The sequence below is a fragment of the Rattus norvegicus genome, chromosome 1, assembly GCF_021556685.1.
Source record: "Rattus norvegicus strain SHRSP/BbbUtx chromosome 1, alternate assembly SHRSP_T2T, whole genome shotgun sequence".
Lineage (NCBI taxonomy): Eukaryota > Metazoa > Chordata > Mammalia > Rodentia > Muridae > Rattus > Rattus norvegicus.
Window position 1 is genome coordinate 214,756,168 of NC_141534.1, and position 22,947 is coordinate 214,779,114.

At 55.2% G+C, this 22,947-nt stretch overlaps 3 protein-coding genes across 29 annotated transcripts in view; 1 reads left to right on the forward strand and 2 right to left on the reverse strand.

Moving 5' to 3' along the window:
* Pc (pyruvate carboxylase) overlaps positions 1-18,798 on the forward strand; it is a 98,933-nt gene extending 80,135 nt beyond the window's left edge. For all 7 annotated transcript variants that reach the window (XM_087626766.1, NM_001439916.1, NM_012744.4 and 4 more), the window contains 17 exons: positions 54-219; positions 320-465; positions 603-720; positions 901-1,052; positions 2,278-2,396; positions 5,021-5,183; positions 7,265-7,447; positions 14,727-14,871; positions 15,120-15,209; positions 15,298-15,676; positions 16,119-16,359; positions 16,480-16,729; positions 16,919-17,163; positions 17,253-17,432; positions 17,507-17,755; positions 17,961-18,101; positions 18,181-18,798. In XM_087626766.1, the coding sequence (XP_087482892.1) occupies positions 54-219; positions 320-465; positions 603-720; positions 901-1,052; positions 2,278-2,396; positions 5,021-5,183; positions 7,265-7,447; positions 14,727-14,871; positions 15,120-15,209; positions 15,298-15,676; positions 16,119-16,359; positions 16,480-16,729; positions 16,919-17,163; positions 17,253-17,432; positions 17,507-17,755; positions 17,961-18,101; positions 18,181-18,429 (3,216 nt within the window). In that variant the 3' untranslated portion in view covers positions 18,430-18,798. The remainder of the gene's footprint in view (positions 1-53; positions 220-319; positions 466-602; positions 721-900; positions 1,053-2,277; positions 2,397-5,020; positions 5,184-7,264; positions 7,448-14,726; positions 14,872-15,119; positions 15,210-15,297; positions 15,677-16,118; positions 16,360-16,479; positions 16,730-16,918; positions 17,164-17,252; positions 17,433-17,506; positions 17,756-17,960; positions 18,102-18,180) is intronic.
* On the reverse strand, positions 8,986-12,946 carry Lrfn4 (leucine rich repeat and fibronectin type III domain containing 4). 2 transcript variants are annotated; one of them, XM_087591608.1, is made up of 4 exons: positions 12,807-12,946; positions 12,119-12,610; positions 10,311-11,669; positions 8,986-9,834 (listed from the first exon to the last, which is right to left on the reverse strand). In XM_087591608.1, the coding sequence occupies exons 3-4, from the start codon at positions 11,657-11,659 to the stop codon at positions 9,273-9,275; spliced, it is 1,911 nt and encodes a 636-aa protein (XP_087447734.1). In that variant the 5' UTR covers positions 11,660-11,669; positions 12,119-12,610; positions 12,807-12,946; the 3' UTR covers positions 8,986-9,272. The 2 variants fall into 2 exon arrangements, with proteins under 2 accessions (XP_087447734.1, NP_001102978.1); NM_001109508.1 differs by lacking the exon at positions 12,807-12,946 and having other exon boundaries at positions 12,119-12,278.
* Positions 18,799-19,774: 976 nt separating the features above from the next.
* Rce1 (Ras converting CAAX endopeptidase 1) lies at positions 19,775-22,892 on the reverse strand. Of its 20 annotated transcripts, none has more exons than XR_015626784.1 (8): positions 22,680-22,892; positions 22,437-22,539; positions 22,261-22,344; positions 21,920-22,023; positions 21,222-21,389; positions 21,028-21,099; positions 20,701-20,763; positions 19,775-20,424 (listed from the first exon to the last, which is right to left on the reverse strand). XR_015626784.1 is itself a non-coding variant. In XM_087562786.1 (8 exons), the coding sequence occupies exons 3-8, from the start codon at positions 22,318-22,320 to the stop codon at positions 20,189-20,191; spliced, it is 678 nt and encodes a 225-aa protein (XP_087418912.1). In that variant the 5' UTR covers positions 22,321-22,340; positions 22,437-22,539; positions 22,680-22,892; the 3' UTR covers positions 19,775-20,188. The 20 variants fall into 20 exon arrangements, 14 of the variants coding, with proteins under 14 accessions (XP_087418912.1, NP_001094055.1, XP_087418885.1 ...); XR_015626786.1 differs by having other exon boundaries at positions 20,701-20,776; XM_087562786.1 differs by having other exon boundaries at positions 21,945-22,023; positions 22,261-22,340.
* Positions 22,893-22,947: the final 55 nt, after the last annotated feature.

Consider the following 22,947-nt stretch of genomic DNA (forward strand, 5'->3'; position numbering starts at 1 on the left):
CAAGGAAAAAGAGAAAGAGGAAGGTACCCAGGCATTTCTCTTGCCCCTTGCAGGAGAATGGTGTAGATGCTGTGCACCCTGGCTATGGGTTCCTCTCAGAGAGAGCAGACTTTGCCCAGGCCTGCCAAGATGCTGGAGTCCGATTCATTGGTCCAAGCCCAGAGGTGGTCCGCAAGATGGGAGACAAGGTGGAAGCCCGGGCCATTGCCATTGCTGCAGGTGACATGCAGTTCCTCCCAGGGGCTCGCAGGGAGGGGCCTGTGACAAGATGTGGTCAGGATTCAGCCTGTTACAGAGATCCCCTGTCCTCTCCCAACAGGCGTTCCAGTGGTCCCTGGCACTAATTCCCCCATCAATTCCCTGCATGAGGCACACGAGTTCTCTAACACCTATGGTTTCCCTATTATCTTCAAGGCTGCCTATGGAGGTGGGGGCCGTGGCATGAGGGTTGTGCATAGCTACGAGGTAAGCAGGGCAGCACATATGCTAAGGTCTCGGTGCTGGGCGGCAGCCCCTGTGGTGGTCTCTGGGAAGTGTACAGAGCTGTCTGCAGAGGGCAAAGAGCTGGTCCCATGTCTGCCCAGCCTTGTCTGTATTCCTAGGAGCTGGAAGAGAATTACACCCGGGCCTACTCTGAGGCCTTGGCAGCCTTTGGGAATGGGGCATTGTTTGTGGAGAAATTCATTGAGAAGCCAAGACACATTGAGGTGCAGATCCTAGGTGAGTAAAACAGGAGAAGCCTAGATCTCTCTGGTTTACAGTAGCAACCTTTGGGACAGCCTTTCCAGGGACAGAGCAGGAGTCAGGTGGCTAAGTAGCCATAGTGCCCCAGGGGTCAGAGGGTATATAGGAGGCCCTTGGATTCTAGGAAAGGCTGAATCCAGTTTCTTGTATGCCCAGGGGACCAATATGGGAACATCTTGCACTTGTATGAGCGGGACTGCTCCATCCAGCGGCGGCACCAGAAGGTGGTAGAGATTGCCCCTGCTACCCACCTGGACCCCCAACTTCGGTCACGCCTCACCAGTGACTCTGTCAAACTTGCCAAGCAGGTGAGGGCATGTTCCTAGGGACATAAACCCATTTTTGCAAGCTTTCTTACTACCTCTGCCCAGATTGTCTCATGGCTTGAGGGTTTGGAAACTCCCTGTGGACAGTCTGCTGAGAGAAGGAGGTAGGCCCTGGGCAGGGGAGAAGGGTGCAGACCTCCGCACGAGGCTGGAAGAGGTGATAGCAGATTTGATGCTCGGTGACAATAGAGAGGCTTGGTCAAGAGGAAGTGTCCTTGTCATTTTTTCCTACTCTGGCTATACAGGCTAACTTTTTTGTGGCACCGGCTCGCCCTGGTCACTGTAAAGAAAATAAGAGTCCTTAGATTCTGGCAGAGTTAAGGCGTGTCCTCCTCACTGGCTTCTAACCTCAACTGAAGCACAATCTATTTCCTTATCAAGGTGTCTCCACCAGTCTCTGACCAGCTGGTGGGGTGGATCCTGGGGTGTAGAGGCGGGAGCTGTATCTATAAGCAATGACTTGCCTCTGACTGGCCTAGAAGCTCGTGCCATAGTAGCAAGTTACCTCCTGTACCCACCCCTCATGTATATCACACTGTCCCAGGTTTGAGTCCCCATGACTTCAGTGCAGGAAGCCAGGGTTCAGAAGAGGTATAGACAGTGGGTTCTGAGACAAGGCTCAGCAATGTGAGGTCTGGTGGAGCTGGGGTTGCCTCAGAGGAGCAACCTTACCTTGGCCTTAGTCTGTGACCAATCATACCGGGTCAGACCCCAGGGAATGAGTGTGTTATTCAGGGAGGGCCAGAGCAGAATGAAAGCAGGGCTGCAGTCCATGTTTAGTGACTCCATTGCTCATCCTCAAGTGACATCGCTTGAGGTGATGGCCAGAATGAGGATGATGGCAGAGTAGCACGGGAGGACACTTCCTGAAAACCCTTCTGCAGTGAAGAAGTGGGCTGAGAAGCCCAGGACTGCAGGTCTGAGAGGCTGGAAGAGATTTGGACATGGGCCAAGGAGGCTGCTGGGAAAGCAGCAGTGAAAGGTGGTTACCGGATGCCTTCACCAAGATGGCTGGGTGTAGCCTGGCCTTAGTAGCTTCCAGGGATCCTTGAGCATGTGCAGAGTAGGGGTGGAGGTGTATTCTGGGTCATGGCCACTGCAGGGGAGCTGATGGTAGGTGGCTGGATTGCCACAAGCTGTGTGGTGGGCAGGCTTGTGTGGCACAGCTCTGACTCTGGGAACCTCTGCTTACCGGCCACCCCTGCAGGTTGGCTATGAGAATGCAGGCACTGTGGAGTTCCTGGTGGACAAGCATGGCAAGCACTACTTCATCGAGGTCAATTCCCGCCTGCAGGTGGAGCACACGGTCACTGAGGAGATTACAGAGTGAGCACAGGGCAGGGTGGGATGGGCTTCTGGAGGCAGCAACCCAGGCTTACTTGCTTTTACTTTAGTGGGCCTAGGGACTTCACCAAAAAAAGTTATTATACGAAATAAGAACAACTCAGAGCATACCCACCCCTCATAATGAGGATTTGGGTCTGCAGGCACTCCATGGAGCCCTCGTGGCTGTACTTGTGAAGAAGGGTCCCATTACCCCATTCTTCAGATGAATCCAAGTCTGGTAGAGATTAAGAGAACTGTCTAAGCCCACACAGGGGGCTCAGTCTCTCCAGCCTTCCATGCAGCTCCATGGCATCCCCTGTGCCCATGCAGAGCCTTGAGGTGTTTTTCCATCTTTGTTTATTGTATAGTGTGATGCTCTTGATGTTCTAGATAGACTTAAAACAAATTTGGAGGTTTATTTTTATTTTTGTGGATGAATGTTTGCCACAGTGTGTCTGTGTGCCGTGTATATGCAGTGCCCGTGGAGAGCAGAAGAAAAAGCAGAGATCCCTCAGGGTGGAAGTAGAGGTGTTTGTGAGTGCTATGTGCTTGCTAGGAGTTGGACTCAGATCCTCTGGAACAGTAGCCAGTGCTCTTAACTGCTGAGTCCTCTCTCCAGCCCCTTAGATTTTAAAAATGATTTATATATTTTGCTTTTATATATGTATGTTTGCCCACAGAGGCCAGAGGAGGTTATCTGATCCCCCAGAACTAGGATTTCAGAGGATTGTGAGCTGGATGTAGATGTTGGGAAGCAAACCGAGGTCCTCAGCAGGAGCAGCCAATGCTCTAACTGCTGAGCCACCTCTCAGCCTCTAGAACTTTTATTCATGTTTAAAATGTGCTATTTGGTCAGGCATGGTGGCTCACACCTTTAATCCCAGCAGAGGCAGGAAGATCTGACGATCCTTATCTACGTAGTGATTTCCAGGACAGCCAGAGACCCTATCTCAAAACAAAACAGAACAAAACAACAAAAGCCTTGCTGTTTGCTGAAAGTCATTCCCAGACGTTACTTTCCCTGAGGATCTTCAGTGGCAGTAGACTTCTACTTCTGCACCTGTAGTAATTCAGCTATCTAGTTTTCTGGTGGACAGTGTCCTGTTCTGGCTTTTATGGTTCAGGGTTTGTCTATAAACATCTGTAAACCCAGTGTAGGCTATAGCTTCCTATAAGATTTATACCAGCATATTCTCCTACAGGCTTTGGGTATGGACTTAAAAAGAAAATGTACTTTTTTATATAAACTATGAGAATAGTTTTCATCATTTCAGGATACATTTTTTTTTTTTTTGGTTCTTTTTTTCGGAGCTGGGGACCGAACCCAGGGCCTTGCGCTTCCTAGGTAAGCGCTCTACCACTGAGCTAAATCCCCAGCCCCAGGATACATATTTTTAAGCTATGTTAAGTATTAATCTTCAGTATTGAACCAGTCCACTTTCCTGTGGAATGTTCCCAATCAGTTTTCTCCTTGGCCAAACTCAAGACTAATGGTGCTGCCTCCCACATGGCTGTCTTTGTCTTGTAGATCTGACTCCTGACTCCCTAGAGTCAGGGCTGGAGTCACAGTGACCTCCAGCTCTGTTCCCTAGTCAGCGTCCTGGTGCTGCTGTACCGAGATTTGCTTGCTCAGTATCAGGGTCCCCACGCCTTGTGCCATGTGCAGGCTAGGTTAGCTGTGGCCTGTCTGACCCTCAGCTCCTCTGATGGGAAGTACTACCATGGAGATCCACCATGCAAGTGTTGGTGACCTATAGAGAGGGGGTCATGGTGACCATTACTACCACTGTGCTTTTACAGGTGACACTGAGTATTGAGGATAGTCTGCCAGTACAGTACAGCCATGAGCCTTGGAGACATTAGACCGAGAGGGCCTGTGCTGACAGCTGTCTACCTGGATTTGACACCATCTTTAAGAGTGGCCATAGCTCAGGCAGTCTTACACAACCATGTAAACAGGGAGAGCCTTCTGCTCTGCCTGTGCCTGAGGAACATAGTGTCCTGACACGTCCACCCTTGCAAGCTTCCAACTAATGCAGTTCTCTGTTTTCCTTTGTTTGGTTTTTGGTTCTGTTTTGTTTGTTTGTTTGTTTTAGATAGGATCCCTTGGGCCCACATTGGCCTCAAGCTTTTTAAATAGCCAAGGGTGACCTTGGACTCCTAATCTTCCTACATGTACCTATCAATACTGAGATTACAATAACATACCAACATGCCTGGCCTTGTGATTCCTATTTTGCAGTCTGCCTGCACACACACTGTAGCCCCAGTGCTCCGTGAGTGTCCCAACCCTGTGATAGTAACCTCTGTCTATACTTCCAATTTTGGTGTCACAGGCAGTCAGGAGTTTTCAGACCTTAGGATGGACAAACAGAAGACAGACTGTTTGAAGGGGCTATCAGGAGGACGAAGGGCAGGTAGATAACTTGTCTTCTGGAAGCTTCTTAGAAGGGAGTGTTTTCTCCTGATTCACTGGGGAAAGCAGTGCAGGCTGTGGGACAACCAGATAGAGGACTCCAGGCTGCTTGGGCTGAGAAGAGGGTACAGCACTGGCTCTGTGAATCATAGATCCTGCCTCCCTGCCTCACCTCATCTTCCTCCTTCCCTGATGTCCTCATTTGCAGTGTGGACCTGGTCCATGCTCAGATCCATGTGTCCGAAGGCCGGAGCCTGCCTGACCTAGGCCTGCGGCAGGAAAACATCCGAATCAATGGTTGTGCCATTCAGTGTCGGGTCACCACTGAGGACCCTGCACGCAGCTTCCAGCCAGACACTGGCCGCATTGAGGTAGGTGACATTTCAAAAGTGTGACACTAGCTTCATCCCGGGCTGAGATTCTTTGCTGCCTGCCTTTCCATGGTGCCCAGGTTATCACCGAGGGGCCCAGTTCTGTCTTAGAGTAAGGGAAGAACATCCACAGAAACCTAGCAGAAAGTCAGCAGGTCACCTGGGAATGGGGACAGACCAGCTAAGGGGATTGTTGTGGGCCCCCAAATGTAATGCTTTGGTCCTGATGCCCTAGGAACCCAAAGCCTCATTGTGACAAACTCAGAGTGGCTGATCTCTACCCTGCCTTCTGTCAGAGGTGACGGGTAGCTGGTGAGGCAGGACCTTGTGGGGGAACAGAGGGTTGGGGTTTTGGTGGCAGAGTGAGTGAAGCAGAAGGCCCCTTGGGAGTAAGCAAAGGAGCTCCTCGGTGGGTAGCACTGAAGGACTGAGAAGCACTTTACCTCAGCCCTGCCCATTTTCCCTGTCAGTTTTAGAGCCTTTGGGTTCGGCTGCCTGTCTCTTCCATGCCCGTCTGTGGCTCTGTCTCTTCTATGCCTGTCTGTGGCTCTGTCTCTTCCAGGCCTGTCTGTGGCTCCAGCCTGTTCAGTCACCCTGCATGTCAGTAGCACTGTCTGCTGGTCAGAGGATGCAGGATTTGGGGCAGTCAGGGCTGGCACTGGTGTCCAGGGTACAAGGATGGCAAATAAGAGATTGAACCAGACACCAGAACTGCAAAATGCCCACAATTGTGGTTAAGTATGGGGCAGGGTTGGTGTGCTAGGTCAGTTCTGATGACCTTGAGGGCCCAAGGGCCACTACAGCTGACCACCCGCATTCATTTCTGAGTCCCTACGTGGGACAGTGTTGGGTTGTTGCTGCCCTATAGCCCCGGCTCTTCTGCCCTTGGCTGGGAAGAGCAGCTGACGCACCAGGGTTCCTCTCCACCTCCACCTCACAGCTAGGGGCTGGCTTTCGAGACGGTCACCACAGGGTATTTTTAGCTGGTAGTTCCTGCACACAGTTGAGTGTCCACCCTTAAATATTGCATGAAGTTCTTTACTGAACACAGCTTGTACCCTTAGCAGCAGAAGGGTAGATGCTGAGGGTGTCCCCAGTCCAGTCCTTCTGGCCTCCTTCTCTCTCTCACTTTCTCTGTGAACTTCAGATCCCCTACCTGCCCCATGCAGGTATGTCATGCATGTCATGACCTGTGTGTGCACACGTAAGTTACCCCAGACACCCAACCCTTACATCTGTGTCTGCCGCTTCCTCTTCCTCTTCTGTTTGCCTCTCATGTTCCCTGGATGAGCTGGATGCATTTCCTTCACTGTGCATGTTTCTTCCTCCCCCTCTGCTCTTTTTCCCACCCTCCCCTTCAGGAAGAGGGAATGTGAGTAGATCTGAGGCCTCCTCTTCCCTCTACATTAAACACCAACACCATAAACACCAACATCAAAAACCAAAAACCAAACAAACAAACAAACAAACCCCCCAGCTAGGTGTGGTTGTGCAATTTCAGCACTCAGAAGGTTGAAGCAAGAGGATCATCATGAGTTCAAGGCCAGCCTAGGCTACATTGTAAGTTCAGGCTGGTCTGGGCTACAGAAAAGCTGGTTTGTCTCAAAAAACAAAAGGAAAAGCAAACCAGCGGAACCCTTCGTCCGTCAGCCTATGAATCTCCTTTCCTTCCTAGTGGCCGGTGGTCTGTGTATCTGTGTCTGACCCAGCGCCATCTGCGCAGGGACATCTCCACTTTAGCTGTGTCTCCAGTGAACCACTGCATGCTGCTCCTGGGATGATGGGGGACACAGAATGGGCCTACAGGGAGGGAGGGCAGGCAGGCAGGTGGCGAAGGACGGGTTCTGGCCCTTCCCACCTGGGCTGCTCTGGGGGCCCAGCAGGCCTGTCCTCCCCTGTCCCTTCTTGCTACAGTGCAAGAGTGAGTGATAGGACTCAGAAGGGTTGGAGCCTGGCTCTGTTGACAGAAGTAGGAAGAAACTTGACTGGTCAGTGATGGGCTATCTGGGTACCCTTGAACTCAGCCCTCTGGGGGCCACTTTCCATCCCAGCTGCTGACTTGTGCTTCCTTCTGGCCACAGGTTTTCCGGAGTGGTGAGGGCATGGGCATCCGCCTGGACAATGCCTCAGCATTCCAGGGAGCTGTCATATCCCCCCACTATGACTCCCTGCTCGTCAAAGTCATTGCCCATGGCAAAGACCACCCTACAGCTGCCACCAAGATGAGCAGAGCCCTGGCGGAGTTCCGTGTCCGAGGTGTAAAGGTGAGAGATTGCATTTGCCCTCAGGGGGCCCTTTTGGTTAAGTGTTACTGAGGGGCAGTGTGGTGTCTTGTTCTTGCTTTACTTTTATTGAGGTGGCTTTCAGTCTCAGTGACACAGTAATCATTTCTGACTGGACTCAGGCTACCGGTGCCAGGGCCCTACTGGGTCTCTGAGTACGGATCCCTGGATGAGAGCTCAGACCTTCTGCCAGCTCCCAGCTCTCCTGACTTCCTGGCAGCTGCTTCAGAATAGCCAAGAAATGTATATGGTGAGGGTCAGGGCTGGCCACAGTGGTTGGGCCTCTCTAAGGTGACAGGAGCCCCATGGTGCCTATTGCTTCCTTGTTGGGATACCTTTCTATCTAGTTTTTGCAGCTACAAACTCATAACCAAGAGATTCTGTCCTGTCCTTTGAAGCCAGCACCTGCCCATCCATCCTACGGGGCACACGTAGGATAGACTTAAGTCCGCAGCCCATTGAGTTTTTCCCTCCTCTTCCAAGGCTCTCATGTTCACAGGTTCTGTCAGTGACCCTAGTGGGCTCAAAGACTTTTGGAAAACCTTGTGGGTTTTGAGACTGTCCTGTGGGGTAGGGCAGAGAAGCCTGTCTCATGCAGCCCATCTTGGGAAAGGCAGTGGGTTCCTACATGATCACAGGCTCTGTTGGGGTCCATGCCTTCCTTGCCTTGGGGGCAGAGATATGCTGTAAAGTCAGCTCCCAACATCCTAGAGTCACTGCCTTATGCTCTGGGAACTGGCTTTTCTCTGGCTGACCAGCGATGGGAGGTTATGGGGTATACACTGGGCTGAACCCTGGTTTGAGGTTTTGCCAATACTCTGATTATTTTTCCACCCTTAATGCCAAGTATCCTGATCCATACAACCTTACACACCTGCCCTATATCACAGTGAGTTCAAGATCCCAGCATCCTCTTCCAGTCATGAGAACAGGGACAGTAGGGTTCATGACTACAGAAACTGCAAAAGAATTTGGGGCCTGGGTCTGTCCCCTTCCTGCACACATCCTACCCTCTCTGCCCTCTCCTATGTCTCCCAACTGTTGCTTATTTCCCCGCAAGCATCTCTCTAGGTCACACACAGGTAGTTATGGTGACAGGAGGTTGGGTGTATGTGAGCTTGGCTGCAGCTGTGGGCACAGTAGAATGCTGCGTGGCTGACAATATCTACTTCTGCACTTTAGCAACTGGGTGCCCATCTGAGCACTGGGCCTACAGCTGAGCTCAGCTTATTAGCAAGAGGCTGTGCATTCATCTCACCAGCTCACTCAGGCCCAGGGAAGCACAGGCCTTCCAGAGGGTTCTAGATTGATGCCTGCCTCTGCCAGGGCCAGCAGACACCAGACCCCAACCCTTGACTGCTACCCTGGGTTATAGACTGGCTGGAAGTCTTGGGCCAAGAACTACCTCTGTGAGCCCGGGAGTTTTAGCCTTGACACCTGTACTCACCTGTGTACCCCTACAGCCTCCCTTCCTCCCTCCCAGGGATCAAGCAGGATGAGATCAAAGACCAACACTGGCAAATTGTCCCCAACAATTTTATTATAAATAGAAACAAGACTCCCTCTTGGTGGCTGCAGCCCCTGCCTTGGTGGCTCTGAGCACCTGTTGGTGGGACCTGTCCCTTTAGTCTGGAGGCCAAAACCAAGGAAAGGGTTTGCTGTCCCACCAAGTACATGGGGGCCTGAGGTACTGAGGATAAAAAGCAGAGTGGGACCCAGGGCCGTGCTGCCCACCCAGGCTGGGTGCTGCCACCTGGGCCCAACAGTGGCACTGCTCCTTCCTCAGGGCAAGAGGCTGCCCTTTTTTTCACACCACGCTCTCCTCCAGCCGCTCCGCACTGCCCCCCATACCCCGACACCCAGCTCCCAGCAGCCCCCCATGTACAGAGTGGCTCCGCCGGGCCCAGGCTCCTCCCAGGCGCCTGGCATACCCGTAGCATCCACCGGTGTCTCCTAGGTCCAGGGAGCAGCTGCGCTGGGGACGGGGTGGAGGGCTCCGTGGTGGGTGGCTCTTGGGCATGGGGCTAGTGCCACCATTGGTCTGGGATTGGACATGGCTGAGTTTGAGTGGGAGGCGGCCATTCCCAGCTCCCCGGCCCCGAACCAGCAAGGCCACAGTGAAGACCAGTAAGGCAGCCACTAGGACGCCTCCCACTGCCACAGTCAGGGTCCCGCCCAGCACATGGGCCTGTAGGGCATGGCACAGGGGGGTGGCTGGTAGGGTAGAGAAGTGGGCACAGCCCAGCAGTCTAGTGGCCGTGAGGTCGGAGGGCCCAGCAGCAGGTGACAGGGCCAGCAGGCAGAGGTCGTAGTCAGCACCAGGAACCAGGTGCTTCAGCAGGAAGTGTTGGCTGGAGGCTGGTACAATCCTGTAGGCAAGGGCAGGTGGTCAGAGCCCCAGGGTGGGGTACAGCCCCCATTCCCTTCTTTCAGGTTTGCCCTGAACAGCCCCTCAGGCCTATAAGGCCCTGTCAACACACGCAGAATAGTGCCAGGGCAGGGATGGATGTGTGCACTGACACAGGCCTCAGGTAATAGGAGCTGGGGGTGGGGAATGGAACCAAGCAGAGGCAAAAATACCCTGGGGTGGGGGTCAGGTGCCTTAGCAGACACCCAAGCTGCTATCACTGATGGTCAGGAAGGCTGGCACATACAGCCTCACCTGAGACCCCTTAAAAAGCAGCCACACGTTTCTCTGCCCAAGCCATACTCCAAGAGTTTAGAAGTAGAGGAGCAGGCACAGGCCTGGAGGGGGAACAGGCAGAACTTGGGGGTACAGGGTCAGCAGGAAGGGAGGCACAGTGAACAAAGCAGGCTGAAGGGAGTGTGCAAGGCCCATCCTCACCGGTAGATGAGGGTCTCATCCTCGCTGCTGTTGTACTGGATTTGGAACATCCACACTGGGTCAGCTGGCCGCCCTGGGCCCCAGCTCACCAGTCCAGAGGTGGCAGTCACCTCTGTCACTTGCACGGCTGGTTCAGATTCTAAAGTTCCCTCGCCTTCAGCAGCAGTTCTAGCAGAGGCAGCAATGTCCGAGGGCCCAGGACGGCCCCCCTCAGCACTGGTGTTCCCACCATGGGGCAAGGCCAGTACCCGGAGCTCCACTCGGGCTGTGGCCTCACCGGCAGGGTTGGTAGCAATGCAGGTATAGGCTCCTGCATCTCCAGCGCCTGTCACCCCAATCTCTAGGGTCCCGTTGGGGAAAGCCCAGGCTCGAGAAGAGTTGCCAACCAGCCTGTCATCAGGACCAACCCAGTGCATGGTAGGTACAGGGTCACCAAGAGCCCTGCACCGTAGAGTGGCCCGCTGACCTTCTAGCACCCACAGGCGCTGTGTGTGTCGGGCAATCAGTGGAGGCTCACAGGAGAACTCTCCCTCAGGCACTGCCCAGAAGTAGCGGCCTGCCAGGGTTGGTGGAGAAGCGCAGGTTTCCAGGTCATCAGGCCGGGCCAGCCTCCGCAGCCACAGCAGCTCACAGTTGCAGTGCAGTGGGTTCCCGCTGAAACTCAGCACCAGAGGGGAAGGTGAGGCCTCAGCATCCCGACCCCGAGAGAAGAGTGGATCAGGTGCCAGGGTGGCCAGGCGGTTGGAGGTCAGGTCCAGGCGGGAGAGCTGGCTAAGCTGGGCAAAAACACCTGGGGGCAGCGCATCAATGAGGTTATGGTCCAGGTTAAGGGTATGCAGGGCAGGCATGGAGCCTATGCCAGCCCAGGGAACCTGCCGGAGATTGTTATAGGACACATCCAGGTCCTCGAGACTGTCAAGGAAGTCGTCGAAGGCCCCAGGAGCGATTCGGCCCAGCTGATTGCCACTAAGAATGAGGTGCTGGAGGTTGACAGGCCCCCGTAGGCTGCTGCTGCCCAGTTCCACCAGCCTGTTGCCATCCAGGTGCAAGGAGCGCAGGCTCTCCAGGTCCCCAAAGGAGCGGGCCCCGATGCGGGTGATGGCATTTCGAGACAATGTTAGGTCCACCAGCCCTGTCATGTTGCGGAAGTCAGGTGGTCCCAGGGCCTGGATGAAGTTGTCAGCCAGGCGCAGTTCAACTGTGCGCCTGTCCACGTTGGGTGGCACAAACAGCAGGCCTCGGTGGGCACAAAGGGTGCTGAGCGACTCCGACAGGTTCTGGCACACACAGGGCAGCGGGCAAGCAGCGGCTCCACTGGCCAGCAACAGCAATAGGAGCGGCGGGGCCATGGTGAGTGCCCTGTGGGAAAGGGCCGCAGCCCCAGGCACAGGTGGGGCTAGGGCAAGGGCCCACTTGTGCCCAGGGCACAGTCCCAGGAACCAGTTTCCAGAGTCTGAACTGGGGAAGATTTGGGTAAGATGCTCACGGAGGACCCCAGGGAGGAAAGATGGCTGGGGCTGCAGACTAAGGCCCCCCCAGAGTAAAGGTCACATTTCCCAAGCAGTTGAAGGGAGTCCAGGTACTGGGAACAAGGTGAGGCATGAGGCAGGAAGTGGAGGAGGGCCAAGAGCAGGGAGGGTCCGGGAACTTCCTCCTGGCATCCTCTGAAATGGCCAGCCCCCTCCCCCCTTCGTGCCTTCCCCTTCGTGGCTGAGGATGGCGTCCCCCAAATCCCTGGCGTGGACTGTGGCTCCTCCCCGGGCGGGCCTCCCTCTGAGCCCTGTCGGGGCGGGGGAGGGGGGGCTCACCTGGTGTCCGTCGCTCAGGGGGCTCGGGCTGGCCTCCCCGCGGACCCAGCCGGCCTCTGCCGACTCCAGGCCGCTCTCTCGCGGGAGCGAGGCCGGGCCCGCCAGCCGCGCGCCCTCCGGCCCATGGCGCTCGGGCCCTCGGCCCCGGCTCTCTCGGCTCCCGGCACCTTTTCTCCGCGCCGTTCGCGGTGGCGGCGGCGGCAGGCAGGCGGATGCGCGCTGACGGACACGCGCGCCACGAACACGCACGTGGAGGGTGGACCCGGAGGGGCACAGGGATCCAGCCGGGCCCCAGCCGGGTTCCGGAGGTCACGGGGACACGCGGCCACTGCAGCGCCCACGGGTGGCGCCCAGTCACGCCCGAGGCCGGACCAGGCCCTCCGCGTTGTCCCAAGGCGCTGCCGCAGCGCACTCACCCTGGCACGGGCGCGCGCGCCCTCGGCCACCCTGGCGCCCAAGCATCCTGTAACCGCTCAGGCGGGCGCCGCGGCTCTGCAGACAACCAGACAAAGCGCCAGCTCTAAGGCCCCTTTACCATCTCCCAGAGACGGGTCTTTGTCACATGTCTCTGGGCACCCTCCCCAACACGCCCACATATGCCCACACACCCACACGTCCCCGCACCCACGGGCAGGGCCGGGTGCAAACCCGCACTGTTACTGGGACCCTCGCGTTCGCAGATACACACTGAAGGTCACAACCGTTCTGCATCACCGCGTCACGTGAAGAATCCCCCACAGGTCCGGACCCTGGGGGGTGGGGGGCTGGGGTGGCGCCCCCAACAGGGCTTCTGCGGGTGGGGCCTGAGGGCTTGGCCACGGGACTGCCGTCGTGCCCCGCCCCGCCGCGCCCCTCCTTCCTCTCCTCGGTCTCCCTCCCGCCCTGCCCGGCGCTCCCCAGCCAACCGGCCTCCGCCTCTGGCTGGATTGGTCTGTGCTGCGCGGTTTCCCAGCAGGCTGGCTGTGGCACGCTGTTTGAAGCTGTGCGTCAGTGGTCCTCTCTGTGTCATAGCTCCGCCTCCCCTCTTCTAGAGGGGCCTCTTCCTAGGGAATGTGGTTCGAACGGTCAGAAATGTGAGGTGGACTCAGAACCAAGTTGGGTATCTTGTTTGTCTCCCAGGAATGGTTCACTTAGCTGGGATGGGAAGTTACCACCTCCTGCGGGGCATCTCCTCCTCTCAGACTACCTGGGCCCCTTCTTCCTATTTCCCTCCCTCCGTACCTGAATCTAAGGAGTGCGTGGGTGCCAGGAACTGGGGGAGAAAGAGATTGGATTCTAGTCCTGCCTGGTACAGCTGCACAGCCCTGAGCAAGTTCCTTACCCACAGAAACGGTTTTCTCACGGAGACCTAGGGCTGCTAGTTGCCTGTACTGTTCACACCTAAGGAAACCTTGCAGCTTGAGGGGCTTAAGTCCTTGCAGCTGGAAGCCTCTGCTTGGCTTGTTGCTGGGACACCCCAGCTGTTGGAAAAGTAATTTGGATCTTTCTTTAGTCCGGTCAACTGTGATATGAGGTGGTGCCAGATACTTCTTTTTCTAACCCTAAAGAGTTTCCATTCACTCCAAATACACACATATTCTAGTTTGTTGTGTGTTGTTACCCTGCTGTGGGAACCTGGTGGTCTCTGGCCCTGTTCCTACCACCGTGGAGCTTCCAGTAGAGGCATCGATGGTAGACCTAGCAGTAGCAGGGGGGAATCTACATGGTGGTTGGGGCTTTGATGATCCTTCTTACCCTTACGCAGCTCTGGGTTCTTCAGACGGTTTAACAATTCAGTCCCATGCTTTGGTCCCTGGGGGTGGGGGGGTAGTTCCAAAGAAAAGCAGATGCAAGGCTGCAAGGCATCTATAGCTGGGCCCCCGCTTTGTAATCATTAGGGACACCCTGTCGGAAGCTGGTGGGCAAGCACCGCTCTTGTCCAATCGTCGGGCAAGGGGGCTGTGTTGAGGCAGCTCAGGGGAAATGTGTGGACTGAACCCAAGAGATTAAGAGTCCAGGATCTGTCATGGGGCAGGGGTCCAGCCTGCCCAGTCACACAGGAAAAGATGGGTAGGCAGGGTAGAGGGTAAGGTATCCATCTACCAGAGAGCTGGGAACATAGCATGCAGGGCTCCATGGGAGTGCAGATTACTGGGATGGTTGGTCCACTTGGCTCTGAAGACAGAGGCTGTCACAGGAGCAGCAGGTCCAGATCAGGGTGTCCTTAAGAAGTAGAGCGTGAGATGTGGAAGGGTAGAAGAGGAAGAAAATGAGGTCAGGGAAGAGTGTCTAGGTGGGAGCTGTTAGCAAGAGGATGGGTGATGCCTCTGGAATTAGCAAGAGGTGGTCTCATGAAAATGGGTTGAAGAGGCGTGGCTGGCAGGGGGTGTGAATGCTTCTACAGGGTTAGGTTCTAGGCTATGGGAGGTGTTAGATCTTAGTCTGTGGACTCAGTCAAGAGGGGCTGGCATTGGTATGAGTTCTGGAGTGAGCAAAGATGGAGATGTGCATCTAGTCCCTGGCAGCTCCATGGGCGACCAGAAAGAAGGGGGAAGCTGCAGTGCCTCAGAGGACCTGGAGTGTCTGTCCCTCCGTAAGCTGCATAGTGACCCTTCTGCTTGCCTTGCAGACCAACATCCCCTTCCTGCAGAATGTGCTCAACAACCAGCAGTTCCTAGCGGGCATTGTGGACACCCAGTTCATCGATGAGAACCCCGAGCTGTTCCAGCTGCGGCCTGCACAGAACCGGGCCCAGAAGTTGCTACATTACCTTGGTTTGCCTGCACTGCCCTTCTCTTCCCTCCTGACTTTTTCCTGTTTCCCACCCTGTGCCCCTGCCCTTGTTAAGGTCCTATACCCTCCTTTCTGTCCACATGCTCCTTAGTAAGTGTCCACTGTCTAGACCCAGGGGGCCCAGGTGTCCTGGAGAAAGTCCCCATCCCAGAGCCTACCTACTCACACTGCTGCCCTTGACTCTTCCTCTGACCAACCTGTCCTGACCCAGTGCTCACTTTCTCCCCAGGACACGTCATGGTCAATGGCCCTACCACTCCAATCCCCGTCAAGGTCAGTCCCAGCCCTGTGGACCCCATTGTTCCTGTGGTGCCCATAGGTAGGTTGAGGTCCATTTTTAACAACTCAAAGGGATAGTGGGAGGTTGCTGCCTGTAGGATAGGCATTGATGTTCCTGTCTACCCTAGGCCCACCCCCAGCTGGTTTCAGAGACATCCTTCTGCGAGAGGGGCCAGAGGGCTTTGCCAGAGCTGTGCGGAATCACCAGGGGCTGCTGCTAATGGACACAACCTTCCGGGATGCCCACCAGTCACTACTTGCCACTAGAGTGCGCACACACGATCTCAAAAAGATTGCACCCTACGTTGCCCACAACTTCAACAACCTCTTCAGCATAGAGAACTGGGGAGGAGCCACATTTGACGTGGCCATGCGCTTCTTGTATGAGTGCCCCTGGCGGCGGCTCCAGGAGCTCCGGGAGCTCATCCCCAACATCCCATTCCAGATGCTACTGAGGGGGGCCAATGCTGTGGGCTACACCAACTACCCTGACAACGTGGTCTTCAAGTAAGCCTGGGTCTGCTGGGACCACACAATAGTGGTCTCCACAGAGTCTTTGACTATATCCTATGGGGACCAAACAGACTTTCAGAGGCAGAACACTTAGGGCTTCTGGATCTCTGTGGCAGCAAACACTGAGGGAGATGAGTTGTCCCAGGAATCACAGCACAGAGCTGGGGTTGGAATTGGGCCTGAGGGCTCTGCTCAGTGGCGCCCTCCTCAAGACCATTCCTTGGTAAGAATCTTACCAATCCTCCAGTCCTAGATGGCTGGATGGCTCTGCCAGTGCCAGTCATACCTCTTGGCACAGGCTGCCCTGGAAAAGGCCTTGATCACAGTTTGAAATGCCCACTCCCCTGACAAGCCAGACTTCATTCCCTAGGGGCCAGGACCTAGAGAGTAAAGTACAGGGAGTCAGGAAGGATTCACCTATTCTCTCACTTGCCAGGTTCTGTGAGGTGGCCAAAGAGAATGGCATGGACGTCTTCCGGATCTTTGACTCCCTTAACTACCTGCCAAACATGCTGCTGGGCATGGAAGCAGCTGGCAGTGCTGGGGGTGTGGTGGAAGCTGCCATCTCCTACACGGGTGACGTGGCTGACCCCAGTCGCACTAAATACTCACTGGAGTACTACATGGGCTTAGCTGAAGAACTGGTGCGAGCCGGCACTCACATCCTCTGCATTAAGGTGCCAGGGCCTTTTGTCCGTCTGCTCCTCTTGCCCTCCCACGATACCCACAGTGGCCTGCATACAGGAACACATCAGGTCCCTCCTTACCATAACCCCTTCTCCTCTTCACTTTCCCAGGACATGGCAGGCCTGCTGAAGCCTGCAGCATGCACCATGCTGGTCAGCTCCCTCCGGGACCGGTTCCCCGACCTCCCACTGCACATCCATACCCATGACACATCAGGGTCAGGTGTGGCAGCCATGTTGGCCTGTGCACAAGCTGGGGCTGATGTTGTGGATGTGGCAGTCGACTCTATGTCTGGGATGACCTCACAGCCCAGCATGGGGGCCCTGGTGGCCTGTACCAAAGGGACTCCTCTGGACACAGGTAGGATAGAGTAACAACCCATGGCCATTCAAAGTCTTGAATAATCCTGGCAGAGCCTGGGATTCAGATGCCTCACTCTGGCCTGGCGGCCACTGCCTCCCCCCAGTCTGGGCTAACGCTGAGTTCTGGAAAGCACCCTTGGGAGTACTGGCACATTGCCAAGCTCTCCTGACTCTAGCTTCCCCACAGAGGTACCCCTGGAGCGTGTGTTTGACTACAGTGAGTATTGGGAAGGGGCTCGGGGGCTGTATGCAGCCTTTGATTGCACGGCTACCATGAAGTCTGGCAACTCAGACGTGTATGAGAATGAGATCCCAGGGGGCCAGTACACCAACCTACACTTCCAGGCCCACAGCATGGGACTTGGCTCCAAGTTCAAGGAGGTCAAGAAGGCCTATGTGGAGGCTAACCAGATGCTGGGGGACCTCATCAAGGTGAGCAAGGCCCCTTATCTAACGGCCCTGTGCGCTACCCTTCTGCCTCTGGGCCTACATCCTCATTACCAGACATCTTTTCTCTTCAGGTGACACCATCCTCCAAGATTGTGGGGGATCTGGCCCAGTTCATGGTGCAGAACGGGTTGAGCCGGGCAGAGGCAGAAGCTCAGGCAGAAGAGCTGTCCTTCCCCCGCTCTGTGGTGGAGTTCCTGCAGGGCTACATTGGCATTCCCCATGGGGGTTTCCCTGAACCCTTCCGTTCTAAGGTAGGGAAGGTACATCGTGATGAGACAGGGACTGAGTACAAGGGCCTGGCCTGACCCTCTGCTTTGCCCCTCAGGTGCTAAAGGACCTGCCAAGAATAGAAGGGAGGCCTGGAGCCTCCCTCCCTCCCTTGAACCTGAAGGAGCTGGAGAAGGACCTGATTGATAGGCATGGAGAGGAGGTGACCCCAGAGGACGTTCTCTCTGCAGCCATGTACCCTGATGTCTTTGCTCAGTTCAAAGACTTCACGGCTACCTTTGGCCCCCTGGATAGCCTGAATACTCGTCTCTTTCTTCAAGGACCCAAAATTGCAGAGGAGTTTGAGGTCAGTGGGTCTTGTGTTTGTCTATACTCAGCCCCAAGGCCTACAGTAGCCCTGCCATACTGTCACACACAGTATTCACAGCCTTGTGAGCTGCACAGCAGAAATGGCCCTTGTGACCAGAGGCTGGGCTTTCTTCACACTCGAGAAATGGGATCCAGGGCCCACGGTCATGACATCCTCCCCAGCTGTCTCCTGTCTTCTCCAGGTTGAGCTGGAACGGGGCAAGACCTTGCACATCAAAGCCCTGGCTGTAAGCGACCTGAACCGTGCTGGCCAGAGGCAGGTGTTCTTTGAACTCAATGGGCAGCTTCGATCCATTCTGGTTAAAGACACCCAGGCCATGAAGGTACAGTGCCATCAGAGCCAGTCAGGTGGTAGGGATGGGCCTGACCTGCTGTCTAATGTCATCTCTGTCCTGTCTGCAGGAGATGCACTTCCATCCCAAGGCCTTGAAGGATGTGAAGGGCCAAATTGGGGCCCCTATGCCTGGGAAGGTCATAGACGTCAAGGTGGCAGCAGGAGCCAAGGTGGTTAAGGGCCAGCCCCTCTGTGTGCTCAGCGCCATGAAGATGGAGACTGTGGTGACTTCGCCCATGGAGGGCACTATCCGAAAGGTTCACGTGACCAAGGACATGACTCTGGAAGGCGATGACCTCATCCTAGAGATTGAGTGATCTTACTCCAGACTGGCAGCCTGGCCAACCCTACCCCAAGCCTCTCAACAGAAGCTGTGCAGCCAGGGCAGGCCCAGGCAGTACCTGAGGGCTAGGCCCTTGAGGTCCTGTCCCATGGGACAGCACACACACTACCTGCAATGGCCCTCCCATTCCCTTCAGCTATTTGTCCTTGTCTTGCTGGCAGGCAGTTCTCACATATTCATCTCTTGCCAAATAAGGGTCTGCTCCTCGTGGGAGACCACAGGTGTACAGTAGGTGGCCTTGTACCTGGGAGAGGGGTTCTACCTCTGGGGGTAGAGGGAAGAAGACCTAATTCATAGGTCCTGGGAAATTTGCTCAATAAAAGTGGCCTTCCCTTGCCCTCCACACTAGGTCATGTACAGTCTACTCCACCCTAGTGGCAGTGTGGGTCTCTTTCTCTCAAACTCTCATGGGATCTAGGTCAGATCTGCTTTTTTTTCTTTAAACTCTCTAGAGCTCGGTAAAGTAGACACCCACAAGCCTGTCTGCCTAGTGTTCTCAGGAGACTTGTTAGAGCAGGCCACTGCGTACCGGCCCCTCACCTCTCAACCACCAGCTTCCACACAGGTGAGGAGACAAGAGTTCCCAGGGAGGCAGTGTATGACTATGATACTTTGTTATAACCTCGTGAGTTATGTCACAGCTAACCTTGGGGGTAGTGTCACTAGTAAATGACACATGTCCATTTGCTCACTGACCAGCTTCAGGGAGCAGGTTTCAGAACAGCCTTAAATGTAGGAGACTTAAGAGGATAGTCACATTTTTCAAAAGGCAAAGGAAAACAAACCGTTCTAGAAGTGTGGTGAGCAGGTAAGAGTGAAGTTACTTGGTAGAGTCCTTGCTACTTTCAGGGCTGTGACCTTTGTCCTGGGTTCCTCCAGGGACTGGGTGAGGCAGAGGGTAGCAGTCCATATAGAACCAGAAGCCTCTACCTCTGAGAGAGAAGCTTCCCCTTGGGTTTTGGACCCATGTCCTTGTGTAGAACGAGGCCCTGGGACCACCTTCCAACACCCTCTACCACCCTCCACCAGCTTACGGGGCACAGGCTGGAAGCTCCATCGCTGGGGCCAAAGCTATAGGTGTCCCTGGCCTAGGTAACTGTGTGCAGGCCCCACAGTGAGATGGGCTTCCACCTGGCCCCTGCTAACCCAACCGCCAGAGCTCAGCCTTAGCAGCTAGGGGCCCCTTCCTGTCCTCTACTGTTGGGACCTGCTTACCAGGCTTAACTGCCCAGGTAGTTAGGACAGTGTACATACTCCAAATGTGGCCTTGGGTCCTTACCAAAGTCGGAGTACAGAGTGCCAAAGATCTAAGACCATGCTACCCAAGTTAAATCTCTTTAATATCCCAATACAAAGTCTTGATGCAAAAAGACAATGAGAAAACCCTGGGAAGTTGGGAGGAGGGGTTTGATAAATAAACCCACCCCAGCAGCTTTTCAAGGGAGAAGGGGAGACGCAAAGGAGCTAGAGAAGCATCAATCCAAAGAGGGAGTGCACAGCTCCTAGGATTTGCCCTTGTCCCCTCACTTCCAGTTGCTGCTCATCCGCCCCATCACGAGGGGCTGCACCCTTTGGATATCTGCTCCTTTCTCTTGGTCCCTGGGATTCAACTAGCTCTGGCTTCAATCCCCTACAAAAATTCCTGAGATCTCGGGGACCCCAGCCAGCCCCTCTCTCGCAGTATTGATAAGAAGGGGCTGGAGAGCCCATCAGAGTTCACACAAGAGTGATGGTCAGGAGCACAGTAGGGTCTCTGAGGCCCCCGTTCGTTCCAAAAGCATACAAAGAGGAAGGCTGCCATAGAGCTTGGGGTCTGTCAGGGGTTGAAGCAGAAGCAGGAAGAGTCCCACACCAAGGGCATAGCCCGCCAGCAGTGGCCACTTCTGTGGATGCTCCAGGGCTGCACACACAGCAGGGAAGCCCATGTAGTTGCAGAAGGAGTGGCAGAGAACCGGCCCTATCAGGTGTCCTGGAGAGGGGAGATGGTGCAACATGTGAAGCAGCCCCACCACCATTAGCCCTTCTAAAGTTAGTGACCCTTGTCTCCTGAACAGGAACTCAATGACCCCCTACCCCACACACTGGTCTGCCCCCATGTTATAACCTCTGCTTCTACCTCTCGGATCTTAAAAAGCTTAGCCTGTCTCTAGAACTGTAGTAGAAGAAACAGTTGTGTCCACAGTATCCCCCTTCTCCCACCCACATCTGTGGGCCCCTGGAGACCCATGAAAGGCCGAGGACCAACCTGTGCGGATGAAGAGGAAAGCCGTATAAGCACCGAAGACAGCGGTGTAGGAGAACTGGAACGCTGGAGACGGAGGCTGCGAGTGACCACACCTGCATGCCCACCCTACCCCAGTACTGCACACCCCACAGTCAGAGACCACCCTTTCCCCTTGGCAGTGGCTGCCTGCCCGTTATCTGTGGCTGCTCTCTGTACCCCACCTTCCATAATCAGTGGGCCCCATCCAATACTTATAGTTCTGTCTCCAACCCTTTCTGAGGAGTGTCTGTGAGGGGTATCCTAACACCCCGACCCTTGGCTGTCCCTGGGCAGCTCTCCAGGCCTCACCTGCAGACAAGAAGATACTTCCCACACTGCTTTGGCGGAAGCGCAGCTGCTCAATAATGTGGTGAAAATGGGCTGGGAGGAAGGTGAAAACCACATCATATTCCTCTGGCTTTCTACCTAGCTGTCCCCCTCACCCAAAGCCCCATTTTTAGCCTTCATGCTGGGAACATTGTTGCTGGACAGGTTAGACTCACCGACTCCAAAAAACAGTGGGCAGGTGAACACAGCAGGGCCCAGACCTGTGCATGGTGCTAGCATGGGCAGCATACAAGCCCGGAACACCAGCTCCTCTGTCAAGGGTGCTATAACTTGGTTTCGTAGCCAGCGCATGTCTGTGAGGCGGCGGGCCCAAGAACGAGGGGCTAGAATAAATATTCAGGATAAGCAATGAGTGCCTAGTTACTAGAGACCCCTAGGACCCTCTCCCACAGATTTTTTTTTCTTTTTCTTTTTTTCGGAGCTGGGGACCGAACCCAGGGCCTTGCGGTTGCTAGGCAAGCGCTCTACCACTGAGCTAAATCCCCAACCCCCCTCTCCCACAGATTTACTCTGACCAAACTCAGTTTGGGAAATCCTGAGAATCAGAATGGGGAAGGGAACAAGCCTTATCAGACCGAATTACAATGTCTTGAGATGACTGACAGTAGTGAGGGAAAGCGGCAGTAGAGGAGGAAGTCAGTCAATTCCAGAGGAACCCAAATTTAACCAATCAAGTACTGTTTTGAGTCTAGAAAGGCCTCCATGAGTATCATAAACTTACAGGGTACCCAGCAATATAATCCATTTTACTGATGAGGAAACACATCCTGAGAGGTGACATCTCACCTCTTCAGTCCAGATCACACCATCTCACTGACTCCTTTCCCCAGTGTTCTGGACTGCCTGTGCCTACCTTTTGCTCAGTCTTGAAGACTCACCCAGGACAACCTTCAGCCCATCTGTCAGGTCACACGGGCAATCCATACAGAGCTGCATCAGTGGACCCAGGAAAAGGATCTGGGGGAGAAAAACATCAAACGAAAGCCGTTATCCAGTGACCTTGCTCACACCTGCGCCCTTGGTCACCCTCATGAGACCTCAGGTTTCCTGAGCTCTAGGATTTCTCAGCCATGCACACCAGGGGCTCAAGGGCCACATCATAATTCCTGTCTGCCATCTGCCAAAAACTGGACACAAGACGGACATGCCATTACACTAGTGACAACAGAGTAGGAAAACTAAAGCAGGACTCACCATAGTTAGCAGCAGGGGCAGCAGAGCTGCTGGAAAAATGCCCTCCAGCCTGAAGCCCATCAAGGTAAGCAGTGATGTGCCTGGCTGAGCCACAGGAAAGGGGGTATCAGTGATGTTCCCTCCCACAAAAATCTGGATTCTTTCCCTAGTTGCCCTGTGCCCCGCCTCCTTCGCACCTGGATGCCAGTGAGTTCCCTCCAGAGCAGCACGCAAAGTGGGGACAAGCTCGATACTACCAGGACACTGGTGAAACGCCGCTTGATAACAGCGGGGTGGTCCCTAAGAAAAGGGACAATAAGTTCCGGGGGGGCCTGTAGCAACCATTTGCCAACGCAGCCCCACCCCCGTCCAGCCCAGGCTCCGCCCGCAGCCCCGCCTCACGAGGGCGCGGATTCCGTCCGCGCGCGCATCCCCCGCACCTGGGCAGCTCGCTCTTCCACACGTAGAGGCTGCCCACGTAGGAGCAGGCGAGGCTGAAGCAGGAGAACACAGACACCCAGCAGCACAGCCCTGGGCCCGGGCTGCTCAACGCGGCTGACTCGGGCTGCCGCTCTGGCCGCGATACCGACAGTAAACGCAGCCCGTCCCCGCCCAGCGCCGCCATCACGCCCAGACCCGTGGCGCGCAGCAGTGACGCGACGGCGCGGGTGACGTCAGGCGGCGGCGCGAGTTGTCCGGTCCTCCGGA

Coding starts and splice junctions, on each gene's coding strand:
- Lrfn4 (XM_087591608.1), bottom strand. CDS start 11,659: ATGGCCCCGCCGCTCCTATTGCTGTTGCTGGCCAGTGGAGCCGCTGCT. Junction 9,835..10,310: donor GATGAGACCCTCATCTACCG/GTGAGGATGGGC, acceptor CCTTGCCTACAG/GATTGTACCAGCCTCCAGCC.
- Rce1 (NM_001100585.1), bottom strand. CDS start 22,864: ATGGCGGCGCTGGGCGGGGACGGGCTGCGTTTACTGTCGGTATCGCGG. Junction 22,540..22,679: donor TGGAAGAGCGAGCTGCCCAG/GTGCGGGGGATG, acceptor CCCTTTTCTTAG/GGACCACCCCGCTGTTATCA. Junction 21,100..21,221: donor CCCACTGTTTTTTGGAGTCG/GTGAGTCTAACC, acceptor CCTTCCTCCCAG/CCCATTTTCACCACATTATT.